At 40.6% G+C, this 13,800-nt stretch overlaps 1 protein-coding gene across 1 annotated transcript; it reads left to right on the top strand.

The window, feature by feature from the left end:
• The first annotated feature begins 5,193 nt into the window (after positions 1–5,193).
• On the top strand, positions 5,194–8,737 carry SERPINA7 (serpin family A member 7). Its single transcript, XM_039256554.1, is given in 5 exon segments — positions 5,194–5,619; positions 5,621–5,813; positions 6,877–7,150; positions 7,847–7,994; positions 8,534–8,737. Coding segments are annotated over 5 exon segments (1,245 nt in total).
• The last annotated feature ends 5,063 nt before the right edge of the window (positions 8,738–13,800 follow it).

The raw sequence follows: 13,800 nt of genomic DNA, 5'->3' as shown, positions 1-13,800 counted from the left end.
CTCAGATCAGATTCCTGCCCTCAGACTATCTTCTGGGGCTGCAGTTGCACTGATCAGCAAGGCACTCTCTCTGCACTGCCAGTTATGAGGTTTGGCTGCTGGGGTTGCAGTTACACTGATGGATGTGGTTATATTCCCCTCTCCCCAGAAAAAGAGAGGTGGTATTCCCTGCTGGTGCTCCTTGAAAAGTGTGTTATGGGAGGAGCTGCTTTGGATGCATGCCTGCCAAGAGGGGCTGACTGGTTGGAGGCAGATCTGCAGGAGAATGTGGGGACAGGGTGTGCAGTGTTAAGAAAATAAGTGAAGTGTTTCGGCTGGTTCCCGAAAATGTTTGGCTATCTAAGCATGGTGCAGAGTGGGGGGTGAGAAATGGCATAAGACAGCTGTTTTGTTCCTGGAGAAGTCTCTTAAAGATCCCTGCCCCTTCAGTTCAAGTCTGAGATAAGTAATTTAATCTACTTCTTGTTTACATTGACACTTTTGAAACTTTTGTGTCTGTGTTGTATCCTGATGGTTTATTTGCTATGCTGGCTCTTTAAGAGCAGGTATTCAGTTTTCTATTACCCTATGGTTCTCCTGGAGCTAAGCCTTGATGATTGTAAAAACTCACAAGGTTTAGCCCCACTAGTTTTGAAAGCCAAATATCATGGGCATTTGTCTTACCAGTGCAGGTCCCCATGCCTGGGGTGCCTGGGGTGAGTTCTGATCCTCTATTTCTCCTTGCTTGTAGTGTCCCTTCCATTTGTGGTTGGTCTCAACAGGGGTTTTGTTGTTGACCATGTCTCTGTCCCTCTTACTCCTTTCATGTGGCCTCCTCTCTAACTGTGAAAAGTCTGTTCTGACAGTCTTTATGTCATTTTCTAACTTGCACTGATGTGGCTGTTATCTTGGCATGTCCACAGGATGAGGTTTAAATTAAGATTCTCCTATTCAGCCAACTCAAAATTTCTTATTTAATGCATTTAGAAGGTTAAATTAGCATTTGATATTGTTAATTACCAGATTACAGAAATAATTTAGTTCCCAGAATTGACACTTCATATTTATCAGTCATTGAATTAAAAGAGAATAAGAACTTAAGAACAGGAAAATTGAGAGAATTAAAGAGAATACTTCAAACCCAAAATGCTCCCCTTGACTATGGAAAACGTCCCTCTCCTTGTTCAATGAGGCTCCCTTTTGCTTAAATACATAGTACTGTCCTTGCTTGTGAAATTTAAATTACAAGAAGAAGCCAATTTTCCTAATGCCACCACTCCATACTCATTAAGGTCTCCAGACCTGTAACTAGGGTAAGATACCATCATTTACTCACAAACTGGGTATAGGCTCAAATATCTACTCAAAAGTAGGAGAAAAATGTTTACACATTAAAATGACTATGAAACTGTGGAAATTTGAACTATGGAATTTCTAAAACAAAATTCTAAGCAATTTGTGTGAAAATAGACTATGATGGTGTTCATCCAAAGATATATATAACATATATATGGTTTGGATATATATATATCTAAAATATATATTTTTTATATCTGAACAAAATTATTGATATTGTTACACTTCCTAGAGATTCTGTATTTAATGTGCTAACCTCAGCAGCTTTACACAAGACTTAAATTGTTGTTTTAAATATACGTTTCAAAAAAGATCTTACACATTAGTTGTCAATTAATCAATTTAATCTTAGGGAGAATGTATTTCCAGAAAGCAGAATGGAACATTAGTTAGGAATGGGAGGAAGAGGAGTACAGGGATAGTAGAGATTTTGGCTGGGGGAAGAGAACAAAGGTAGTACCAGAAAGGAAAGAGAACTAACAGTTGTTGAATCCCGGTTATATACCAGGCACTATATAGGAGCTTCCAGTCACCACCTCTACATTTCACTCATTGCTACTGATAACCACATGATGTAGGGATTGTTATCACTTCACTATAGAGATGAGGAAATCAAGGTTCTAGTATATTAAGAAACTTGCCCCAAATTACATTTACTACATAGCAAAGACATGATAGAAATACAGGACTCCAGAGTGCAAAAACAGGTGAATCTGCAAGGGAAGGGATGCCCTTCTTATATCCAAGAAATAGATCTTGCAGTTAGTGTCTGCTAGCAAAGCCCAGCTGAATCAGATACATCAGAAAACAAGCTGTGCCATTGTCTGAATATGCCACCAGAGGGCACAGGTTTAGAAAGTTTTCTTTCTGAATAGTCTTTTCTTTTTCTTCTGTAGTAACTGGCGATAGCTGTGAGAGCATGCTGTGTTTATGCCAGAAGTGATCACGGACTGAACTCAGTGTCAGGAATTCTGGGCTTTTCACTGTCTTGCTGTGGAACACATGAGCCTGTGACCATCCCGTATGTGAGGTGTGCATTTTCCTGTTCATATAGGTAGTTAGAAAGATCCCTTGGTTCAGGGCTGGTATTTAGTATTTACATCTGAAACCCCAGTGCTGAGTGTGATATTTTTCACATAGTAGGAGCTCTGTCTATTTTTGAGAAGAAACAATGTTACAGCACAGTCATCCTCTATCTAGTCATTACCTTGTCAATAATCCTCCAGTGACTTTTTAATGCCTTCAGTGTAAAGTTTGCAATGCTTAACCTAGATTCCATGTTCCCCTCTTAGGCTGTGGTCTAGGCTAATCTCAAACTAACCTCTATTTCCTTAACCTTCAACCCTCACTTCACATGTGCACACCCTTAATGTAGTCCTGAAATAGTGTCTGGGGTTAGATGCTTCACATCATGCCCCGCATATGGTAAATATTCAATAAGTAGGAGTTGCTGTTGCCACTTCTACTACTACTGCTGCTGCTACTACTGCTACTACTACTACTACTACTACTAGTGCTAGTACTAGATCTAGAAACTGGCAGAGGCAAGGGGAAACTCAGATCTCCTGACTGAATTCCAGTGGTTCTTGCTCCCACTGCTTCTTCGCAGAACCCAGTTCAATACACAATTAATACTGGAAAGTGAAATCTTTGATTCCATGCTCCTTGGCTCCTTCTGCATCCTTTTTTAGTCCTGTGACCCAGGAGATGGCACAGGGGATTTTAGTGACCAGAGGATAGGACTGAATTCCCCTGAACAGGCATAGATGTGTGTAGCATCAGAAGTCTAGAGTTAGAAGCTACTTTTTGCATCATCTCCTCTAAGCCAGTGCATAAATAATTTCTATAGCAACTGTTAGAGAGGATCATCCAGCCTCTGCCTGTATGTACCTTTCCCTGAACAGGTTGCCAATCCCAGCACTGTTTGCTCCTAATGCATAAAACAGTCTTTACTCTTCTGCTTCTTGGCATTTTTGCTCATGGTCTTTATCCTGGCTGCTGAAAACACACATTTTCTAACATGAAACTAGATGTGTCAGCTCTGAAAATTTTGTTCTTTTATTATAGATGAAGGATTTGGAAGTTAAAGGATCATTCAAAGTCCTATCTTTCTCATTTTTCACTTGTTCCTTTTGGCCTTGACTTTTTGCATCAGCTTCAAAAATATCATCCCAGAGTTAATGCAGGGATTAATGAGTAAATAAGAGTGCTCTACTTTTGCAATGCAAGGCATGTTATAAAGATGGAAAGATTTTGCTTTCTGAGAGATGCAAGTAGCTTCTTGGACATGTACTGTAAATACTTTTTTTTCCTCTCTCTTTGGGTACTTTGTACATCTCTATCAGCTAGTCAGACTCCCAGATAACTATGATCTCCAAATTCCTAGCTCCAGAGGTCAATGTATAAGTGTGGTCATCTGATAATTGACCTCCTAATACCTTCTGCAACTTTTACAGAAAGAGGGCTGAGGTGACATGTAGAGATTGGATAGAGGTATAGAAGCAGGGAATTGGGGTGGGAGAAACTGGAGATAGTGTGACCTTCTAGAAACTTGTCAAGTAGTTCAGGCCATTAACTGAAGCAGTGGCGGGAGAAAGGAGATATTTTCAGAGACATTTAGAAGGTAGGCATCAGGCATCATTACTCAATAGATATAGGGAAAGAGAATGAAGGAAGGTCCTAGGATGACTCCCAGGTTTCTGGCATGGGAGTCTCAGTAGATAGTGCTGTAGAATGAAGATGAAGGAGTAGATTTGAGAGCGAGGGAGATGATGTGTTTACCTTTGGATACTCTGAGATTTCCAAATTGAAACTGAGCTATGTGTGGAACATTCTGGTGGCTATATCCAGTAGGCAGTTGTACAACTATCTGGTAACACAGGATAGTCATTTGTACTAGAATATGTAGTTTTGTGTGGTGGCAGGTGAGTTCTTAGGAGTGGATGAGATCGCTTAGGAAGAGAATATGGGACTGAGTAAGGACTCTTGTGCTGACTCCATGGATTTTTTCCTTTTGATCACTGTGTCCATGGCTACTGGGTTCCACAGTCAAATCCTTTACTCCACAGGCTTGTACCTTTCCAGGCCCAAAGAATATTACAACATATTTTCTGGCTTCTTTTCTAATGATAAAAAATAACATAAATGATTATAAGAATAATAGTGCTGAGATGTCCTGTAATTTAAAAATGACTCTAGATAATACTGATGGTGAGAGAGATCTAAAATGCAAAAAGTTATACTTTCACCTTTCTGTTGCTTAAAAATAGCTCTGTGACTTCTGTGCATTGCGTGAATGCTTTAATTTCAGCTCATGACCTTGTACATGGCTCCGTAAACCTTCCATCCCAACTAAACATATTTTGTGAAAATTATTCTCCTTTGTCTGTTATCCAAAGGAAAGTACAGATATTCTTTCATCTAATTTCTTAAAGATTTTATCTTAAGAAAAATACCAAATTATCCAAAATTCTAATCTACAAAAAATAACATAGAGGGAGTGTTAATTTTACCAAAAGATTCCTCCCTCTGTAAAAGGCTTCATCTGGTTGAAATAAAAAATAATTTAATTTTCATAAATGTAATTTACACTCAGAGTTTTAATATGTTGCTGTTACATTTGAGAGACAGCCCATGCCATTGATGGCCCCAGTAAGCCACTTTTCTTACTCCTTGTCCCTATTAGATGGGTCTTCAGTTTTTCAGAGGAGATAGGCTTCCACACAGACCCTGGTGAGCACACCATTAAATATTTTCTATTGTTTTACTAATTATAATGGGAAATTATGTTTTTGGAACAGAGTTTTTATCCAGCTAAGATCCCCCAATGGTTCTCTCATAGGCTACCTTCCTTCCAAAATGCCACTGTTTTTCTATATGTTTCCCTTGGTACTTGGGCTTCATTGTGCACCACCTAACAGATCTGAAGGCAAATTAACCACCTGCGATTCTTCCCAACAAAATGCCACTCCTTATAAGATGTCATCCATCAATGCCAACTTTGCATTTAACCTGTACTGGAGGTTCACTGTGGAGACCACAGATTGGAACATTTTCTTCTTCCCTGTGAGCATTTTTTCAGCTTTGGCCATGCTCTCCCTTGAGACCTGCCACTGCACCCAAACTCAAATCATCAACAGCTTGGAGTTTAAGCTTACAGACAGACCAATGACAGAGATCCAGCAGGGCTTCCGGCACCTGATCTGTTTACTGAATTTTCCAAAGAAGGAATTAGAATTACAAGTGGGAAATACCTTCTTCATTGGGAAGCAGCTTAAGCCACTGGCACAGTTTTTTGGATGACGTCAAGAGCCTCTATGAGACTGAGGTATTTTCTACTGACTTCTCCAATGTTTCTGCAGCCCAGAAGGAGATCAACAGTCATGTGGAGAAGCAAACCAAAGAGAAAGTTGTAGGCCTCATCGAAGACCTCAAACCAAACACCATGATGGCCCTGGAGAACTATACTTACTTTAAAGGTAAGTCTCTAAGATATGCATTTGTAGGTCAGTATTCCCATAATCCTGTGGGGCACTCTGGGGAGCTCATGGTCTCTTCTCACTAGCATCAGTACGTGTGCCTCATACTACAGTGACCTGCTCCACTGGATATAGCTTTGTGTAGTTTTGGATCTTCCAGGAGGGACACAGCTCTGTGGAAATTTCCCCAGGAAATTTCTAGGGAAAGGGCACTTTCAGAGAGGTGAGTGATAATGATATGAAAATCCTTCTCACCTCTAGCTAGAAAATCATGGTTTTCAAAAGATTTGGTGAAGTTGGACAAACTTGTACTTGGAGGGTAAATAGACTTGGGTTTAATCCCCACTGTTACCCTCACTTGCTGTGCATTCTTGGGCATGTTACATAAATATTTCTATCATGTACAATGCGCCCACTATGTCCCAACCACCATGCTACATGTATGGTTTGCACACATTGTCTCATCTAATCCTTACAAAGGCCTAAGCTCACAGTTAATGGGTTTCAGAGCTGGTATTCCCACCCAGGTTTGTCTGATTCTAAAGCTCGTGCTTGTAACAACAAGAAACATGTGACTCTTTTCTGAAGGTGCTGTGCCCAAATGATTTCTCCTGGTTCTACAGCACATGTCAGCCACGTTTGGTGGAAGAGTGAACAATTATTGGCCACAACCACACACTTATAGACAGATAAAATGGCAGAGCAGGTCTGTTGTCTCATTTCACCCTGTGTGTTGGATGTGCTTATACCTTTTTATGGAAGAAGAAACTGTGGCTCTGGTGGGTTTAGTGTAATTATAGTGGTTTTGAACATAGGTGGAACAGCTGTTGAGCATGGAGTCCAACAACCCTGGGTGTGACTTCTGGCTCTGCCATGGCTATCTGGGAGACCATGTAAAGTCTCTTTCTCTCTCTGGTCCTTGGTTATGCACTTGTAAAACTGGTTGACAATAAGCACCTACCTATATGGTGGTCTAAGTACCATATGAGATGACTGATGGAAAAAGTTACATTGGCATTAATACTGGTTTCTAAAAAGAACTCTTTTCTTTCTGTATTTTAAGCCCAGTGGGCAAATCTGTTTGATCCATCCAAGACAGAAAAGGGCTCCAGCTTCTCAGTGGACAAGACCACAATAGTGCAAGTGCCCATGATGCACCAGATGGAACAATACTATCACCTGGTGGATACAGAGCTGAACTGCGCAGTGCTTCAAATAGACTACAGCAAGAGTGCTCTGGCACTCTTTGTCCTTCCCAGAGAGGGTCAGATGGAGTGGGTAGAAGGGCCCATGTCATCTGAAACACTGAAGAAGTGGAACTGCTTACTGCAGAAGGGGTAAACATCTTAGATGATGTGAGAAGTAGAGAGTGGGCCTAATGTTACAGGTGAAACAGAGTTCAGAAGAAACCCAGAGGTAGGAGAATTACCCTGAACCACTTAACAGCTGTGTGATGACTACTAAAATATACCTAGATCATACTCTGTGTCAGTTCCTTTACCAAGCACTTTACATATTTCATTTTATTTAAGCACATCAACAAACCTGCAAAGGAGATAATATCATAAGTAGTTTTCAAGTGAGGAGTCAGGACTAGAAAGAGAAAATGTACTCTCCAAAGCAAGTCAGACAAAAAATTGATGTCTTCCCAGAAACCAGATAAAGCTTAGAGGATGGGTAAGATTTTGACATTAAGAAGTAGGTGAGAAGTCAGGCTGTGCTGGGAGTGTTAAATGGAAAATGATGAAAATTTCCAGGTGCTACCAATTGACATTTATGCCAGTGGCTCCCCAACGTTGGCCAACACTCCAGAGATGTTGCTTTTTTATTATAAATGAGTCACATCTCTCTACTTCCAGTGCTGTAGTCCAACATTGGCTGAACCAGAGCTCATTTATTCCAGGATAACTTTTAAGATTTTGACACCATGTGTTGTCCTGAATAACAATGGCTGACAATACCTAAGGGAGGAGAAGATCTTAATATAATGGTGACAGACATAGCCATGTGTTACCTCTCCCTTCCCCTTACAGGTGGATTGACTTGTTTGCTCCAAAATTTTCCATTTCTGCCACATATGACCTTGGGGCCATCTTTCTGAAGATTGGCATCCGGGATGCCTTTGCTGATAATGCCAATTTTCTTGAACTCACAGGAGACAGTGGTCTGCAACTTTCCAATGTAAATTGGTAGATTAGAGTCACTTGAATGTATGAGCTGGAAAGGCCATTGAAAGTCAGTTAATTCAATTATCTCATTTTATTAATGAGAATTCTGAAACCCAGAAAGGAAGAATGATTCCTCCTATGCCAGATTCACTCCAGAGTCATTCTTATTACACCCAAACAAGTCACTGTGACAGTTACGTTCATCCTTTACCTCATGTCCTAAAATGATTCTGCTAGAAATACTTAATGATTAGAATTAATTCTGGTTAGATAGAATTCTGGAGGAGGTGGCAGGGGAAGAGGAAACCATAAAAAATGATTTATAGAGGCAGAAAACCATGGAAAAAGAGGTGGTTCCCTGATAGCTAGCTCTAAAACCACCAGAGATTCATTAACTATAATTATCCTATTAGCCTTCATATTCAAGCACCATCAGCAGTGTGATAAATGGGTAGCCCTGCCCTTTCTCCTTTCTTTCCTTGCTTCCAAACTATTCCAAAGACTTTTCCTGTTACTTGGGATCAGCAGTGTTTGTTGCTCCCCTCCCCACAGGCTGCCCACAAGGCTGTACTGCACATTGGTGAAAAAGGAACAGAAACTGTAATTGTCCCCGAAGTTAGATTCCTGTATCAGCCTGAGATAACTCTCCTTCACCTTATCATCAAATTTGATAGATCCTTTCTGTTATTGATTTTGAAGAAAAGCACCAGGAGCATCCTCTTTCTAGGGAAAGTTGTAGACCCAACGGAAGTATAATTGGGAAATAGGCTGTTGGCTAATTGCATGTGTTTGTTGCAATAATAGATAGATAGATAGATAGATAGATAGATAGATAGATAGATAGATAGATAGAATGGCCTGATGTGATTGGTATGGGCTTGGATGTGCTTTCCTTTTTGCAGAAATGAAAATTGGACCCTACCCAAACTGTACTGAGTGTGAAAGAGGTCACTCCTGTAACTAAATATTCAGATAGTCAGTGAGTCAGTCATTACCCAAAGCACAAAACAATACCATGTCAGTACATTCTTCTTTGTCAAAATCCCCTCCCACTACCCCACAAGTTAGTTAGCTCTAAGGAATTTGAGGTGGCAAGTGCACCCTCTTCTGCCTTCTGGAGAATAGCTAAAATTCAGGTCAGATCCTCATACTTTATTATTATTTTTTTAAATTTATTTATTTTGAGAAGGAGCAGGGAGAGAGGGAGAGAGAAAGAGAGACAGAGAGAAGGAGACAGAATCCCAAGCAGGCTCCACACTGTCAATGCAGAGCACAACATGGGGGCGGAACCCACAAGCCCTGAGATTATGACCTGAGCCAAAATCAAGAGTCAAATGCTTAACCAACTGAGCCACGCAGATGCCTCTAATACTTCATTATTATACTAAGATTCTAATAATGATTCTTGCTATAACTGCCATGGTTGGGTTGCTTCCACTCCAGGGCTGACTAACAGACTGATAGCTACTGCTAGGGATCTGACTTTTGTGACCTAACAAGTATGGGACAAAAGGGAAAAAAGAGACAGAGATAAATTTTCCTGTGCAAGCCCACCTCTCCCTCCAAAAAATTTTCCTTATTGCTAATTTATGAGCTTGGAGTAGAGAAGGAAAGTCATTCATTCAATCATATCATATCTCATAGTCCTTCCTTTTCTGTATCCTAATCACACTCCTTTTCAAATGTTGCACTCCTGTCTCACTTGCTCAAGTAGAAATCTCCTGCTTAATCTGTCTTTTTGTCTCTACTCTTACTGAAGTTTGATACTTCCTTATCCCCAGATTCTTCCCCTTACCTGTGAAGGCCATCCTACCCCTACTCACCTAACTAGATTTCATCTCAGATAATACATACTCAAAGCCCCAGTATTAGAATTCAGTACATTTATAAAGGTCACAGTGAGTGTCAATGATATAGTGTCTGAAATTATAGCCCTAAGGTCAAACTCTTCAGCAGCAGGGAAATAATAACAAATGCATATGTGCTTTTGCAGATATTGTGCTTTCAGGAGAAAATACATATGCATATTTAGTAAAGTATATAGTCCACAAACATTCTAATGCTTTCTTATTAGACCCACTTACATGGAGATTTGCTTACTGTTTGCATACTGTACATATTGAGTTTGTGGATAAGCAGTTGGAAGCCCAGAGAGGGAAATTGACTTGTGGTACAGAAATTTTATGGCTAGTATGGAGTTTAGTCTCATTGAAGTTATACTGCAATCCTCGTTCTGCTACTTATACTGTTTTGTAATCTTGGACAATGTACTTAAACTCTGCACCTTATGTTCTTCATCTGTAAAATGGAAACAGTAATATCCATGTCATCAGGATTTTGTGAACATTCCATGATGCAAAATATGTAATGTGCTTATCACAGAGACAGGAGCCTGATACAAATTCTTGTAAATATTAGTTGTTATTCCTGTTGATCAACATGAGGCAGCCAGCTCTTCTCAGAGCCAAGGTTGTAGTATGGGTCTCTTAGTTTTCAAATTCATGTTCTCTTGCTCAGGCCCTACCTCCAGAGGTCAGAGTAAATGCCATACCAGCCCCTTCCTAAACCTCCCAAAATATATTTAATCAGAATATGTTCTGGGAGCGATATCAGTACCTCTAGAGGGAAATCAGGAATTATGAAGAAACTGTGCCTAAAGTAATTTATGTATCTCATTAGAAACTAAACCTCATTCAAATTATTCAGTCCTATGGCCCGATTATGAAGGACTGCCACTATTCACCTTATAAATCTCACCTCATTACATCAAACTAGGAATAGAAGAGAAGTTTTTTAACCTCATAAAGGTTACCCATAAAATACCTATTGGAAATATTTAATAGTGAAAGTTTTTGCAGAATTTCTGCTAAACTGGAATCAAGGCAAGAATTCTCCATTGTATTGCTTCTATTTATTATTATTCTGGAGGTTTTAGTCAATGCAACAGGACAAGAAAAAGAAATAAACATTCCAAAGGATGAAATGGAAAGGAGGAAACCGGTTTACACAGAAAGACTAACAGAATGTATGGATAAATTTTTAAAACAAAAAAGAGAAAACCAATTTATTAAAGAAAACAGTACAAGAAGGTAATGTTATGGATAGTATGGAATTCACCAACTCTATTTACCATTCTCTATTGTGATAGAATTGCATTATTTCCCTGATATACTACATTTCCTAGCCTTCCTTGCAGTTAGGTGTAACCATGAAGCTAAGTCTTCATTGATGGAATATGAATATGTGATATGTGATGTTTACCGACCAAGATGTTACAAGAGTTAGGTACCTCTTTCACTTTCTTTCCATCTCCTTTGATCTGGGTTGTGGGCTTAATTATGAAATTATGATCCAGTTTGGCCACCAAGCAGATGAAGAGCTCTTTGGCTATTTGGTGAAATGTATGTGCCTCTTTTCAAAATTATATATATCTTTTATTTTTTAAAATGGTTTATTTATTTCTGAGAGAGAGAGAGGCAGCGTGAGCAGGGGAGGGTCAGAGAGAGAGGGAGACAAAGAATCTGAAGCAGGCACCAGGCTCTGAGCTAGCTGTCAGCAAAGAGCCTGACATGCGGCTCGAACCTAATAACCATGAGATCATGACCTGAGCCAAAGTCGGACACTTAACTGACTGAGCCACACAGGCGCCCACAAAATAATATTTTAAATGCCAAAAATATTTTAGGATTACTAAGGCCATCAGTAATATTGAAATATAATTATATATAATTATAAATTATATAATAATTGGTATAGAACCATCCCTGGAGAAGAGGAAAAAACCTCAGCTTGGAAAGACAGTATTTTTTAGCTCTGGCTGGGGTGGTGACTTTAAACTAGGTGGCCTGGTCCCAAAGGCGCCAGGAAAAACTGAACTGCCGTGCACCCAGCACCATCCATGGTGGCGGCAGCCCAGTGAATCGGCAGCAATGTCTGCGGAGGCAGTCCGGGCGCTGGGTGAAGCTGCGGCAGCACGCACAACAGTGACCTCCTGAAGTGGCAGCGGCCCTCTGAAGCTGCGGCAGCGCACGGCAGCGACGCGGACTCTACTGACCTGAAGTTGCTATGTTCCCTAACGAACTCGGGTTGTATCCCTGCTTGACCCCCGCAGATCTGAGGCTGTGACACTTCCCCCACCCCCAATCAACCCCCAGGCAACAGAGAAGAAGTGACCTGCAGGACTATTCAGGGCAGTATAACAAAGCCCATGGACTGGGACCTGGAAACAGTGGGGCGTGGGGCAAGGAACTCAGCCCGCCTTGGCTATGTCCTCAGCACAGGGAGATTGGACCCAAAGGAGTGATTTGCAACACTTGGTTGAGAAGGGACTGGGGCGACGCCATTCTTCTCCCCACAACCACCAAGGAGGGGCCTCAGGGAGGCCAGCGGTCACAGTGGAGACAAGACCTACCTACACAAAACCACGTCCATCCCCTCCAAATAGCTGTTTTGTTGTTGTAGCTGTTTTTACCTGAACCTGGGTTTGCGTGTTTATTGGTTTTGTCTGTGCGTTTGTGTACCTGTGTTCCCTCTGTGGTTGTCTGTTTTCTTTTTCCAGGGCTGCCTCAAGAAACAAGCCAACCACACATGTTGGAGAGTCCCAAATACCACTACCAGTAGGGAAACAAAATAACCAAATGCTCAACAAGAGAAACTAAGACACAACATCCAAAGAACACTTCCTGAACAGACAGGCCCTGTACAGTCAAACGAGCCCTCTCTAATACAGCAGAACTCGCAGGGGCCATGTGTACAACAAGCTTTTAAAAGTAACAAGAGATAGAAAGCCAACCAAAATGACGAAATGGAAGAACTCCCCTCCAGAAAAACACCAGGAAGAAATGACAGCTAGATAACTGCTCAAAACAGATATAAGCAACATAACTGAACAAGAATTTAGAACAAAAATCATAAAATTAATCCCTGGGCTTGAAAAAAGCATGGAGGACATCAGAGAAAATATGGCTACAAACACTATGGAGCTTAAAAATAGTTATGGTGAAATAAAAAGTGGGATAAATGAAATACATAATAAACTGGAGGCATCCAATGCACGGAATGAAGAGGCAGAAAAGAGAATAAGTGATTTAGAAGACACTATTATAGAAAAAGAAGAAACTGAGAAAAAGATAGATCAACTGACCCAGGAACATGAAAGAAGCGTTCGAGAGCTCAGCGATACGGTCAAACGCAACAATATCCATATCATAAGAATCCCAGAAGAGGAAGAGAGAGGGAAAGGTGCTGAAGGAGTCCTGGAACAAATTATGGCAGTGAACTTCCCCAACATGGAGAGGGAAGTAGAAGTTGAAATTCAAGAGGCACAGAGAACTCCTCTCAGACATAAGTTGAATCGATCTGCACGACATATCATAGTGAAACTGGTAAAATATAAGCACAAAGAGAGAATTCTGAAAGCAGCTAGGGAGAAAAGGGCCCTAGCATACAAAGGGAAACCTATCAGAGTGGTGACAGACCTATCTACTGAAACTTGGCAGGCCAGAAACGAATGGCAGGAGATCTTGAGTGTGATGAACAGAAAAAATATGCAGCCAAAAATCCTGTATCCACTAAGCCTGTCTTTCAAAATAGAAGGAGAGATAAACGTCTTTCCAAATAAACAAAAATGGAAAGAATTTGTCACCACTAAACCAGCCCTATAAGAAATCCTGAGGGGGATTTTCTGAGGGAAATGTTGCAAGGAATGCAAGATACCAGAGACACCACCATGAGCATGAATCCCACAGAGGACACAATGACTCTAAACCCACATATTTCAATAATAACACTGAATGTAAATGGGCTGAAAGCTCCAATCA

Source organism: Hyaena hyaena, unplaced genomic scaffold (assembly GCF_003009895.1).
Source record: "Hyaena hyaena isolate Hyena2069 unplaced genomic scaffold, ASM300989v1 scaffold_576, whole genome shotgun sequence".
Lineage (NCBI taxonomy): Eukaryota > Metazoa > Chordata > Mammalia > Carnivora > Hyaenidae > Hyaena > Hyaena hyaena.
This window is presented reverse-complemented; position numbering and strand designations above follow the sequence as displayed.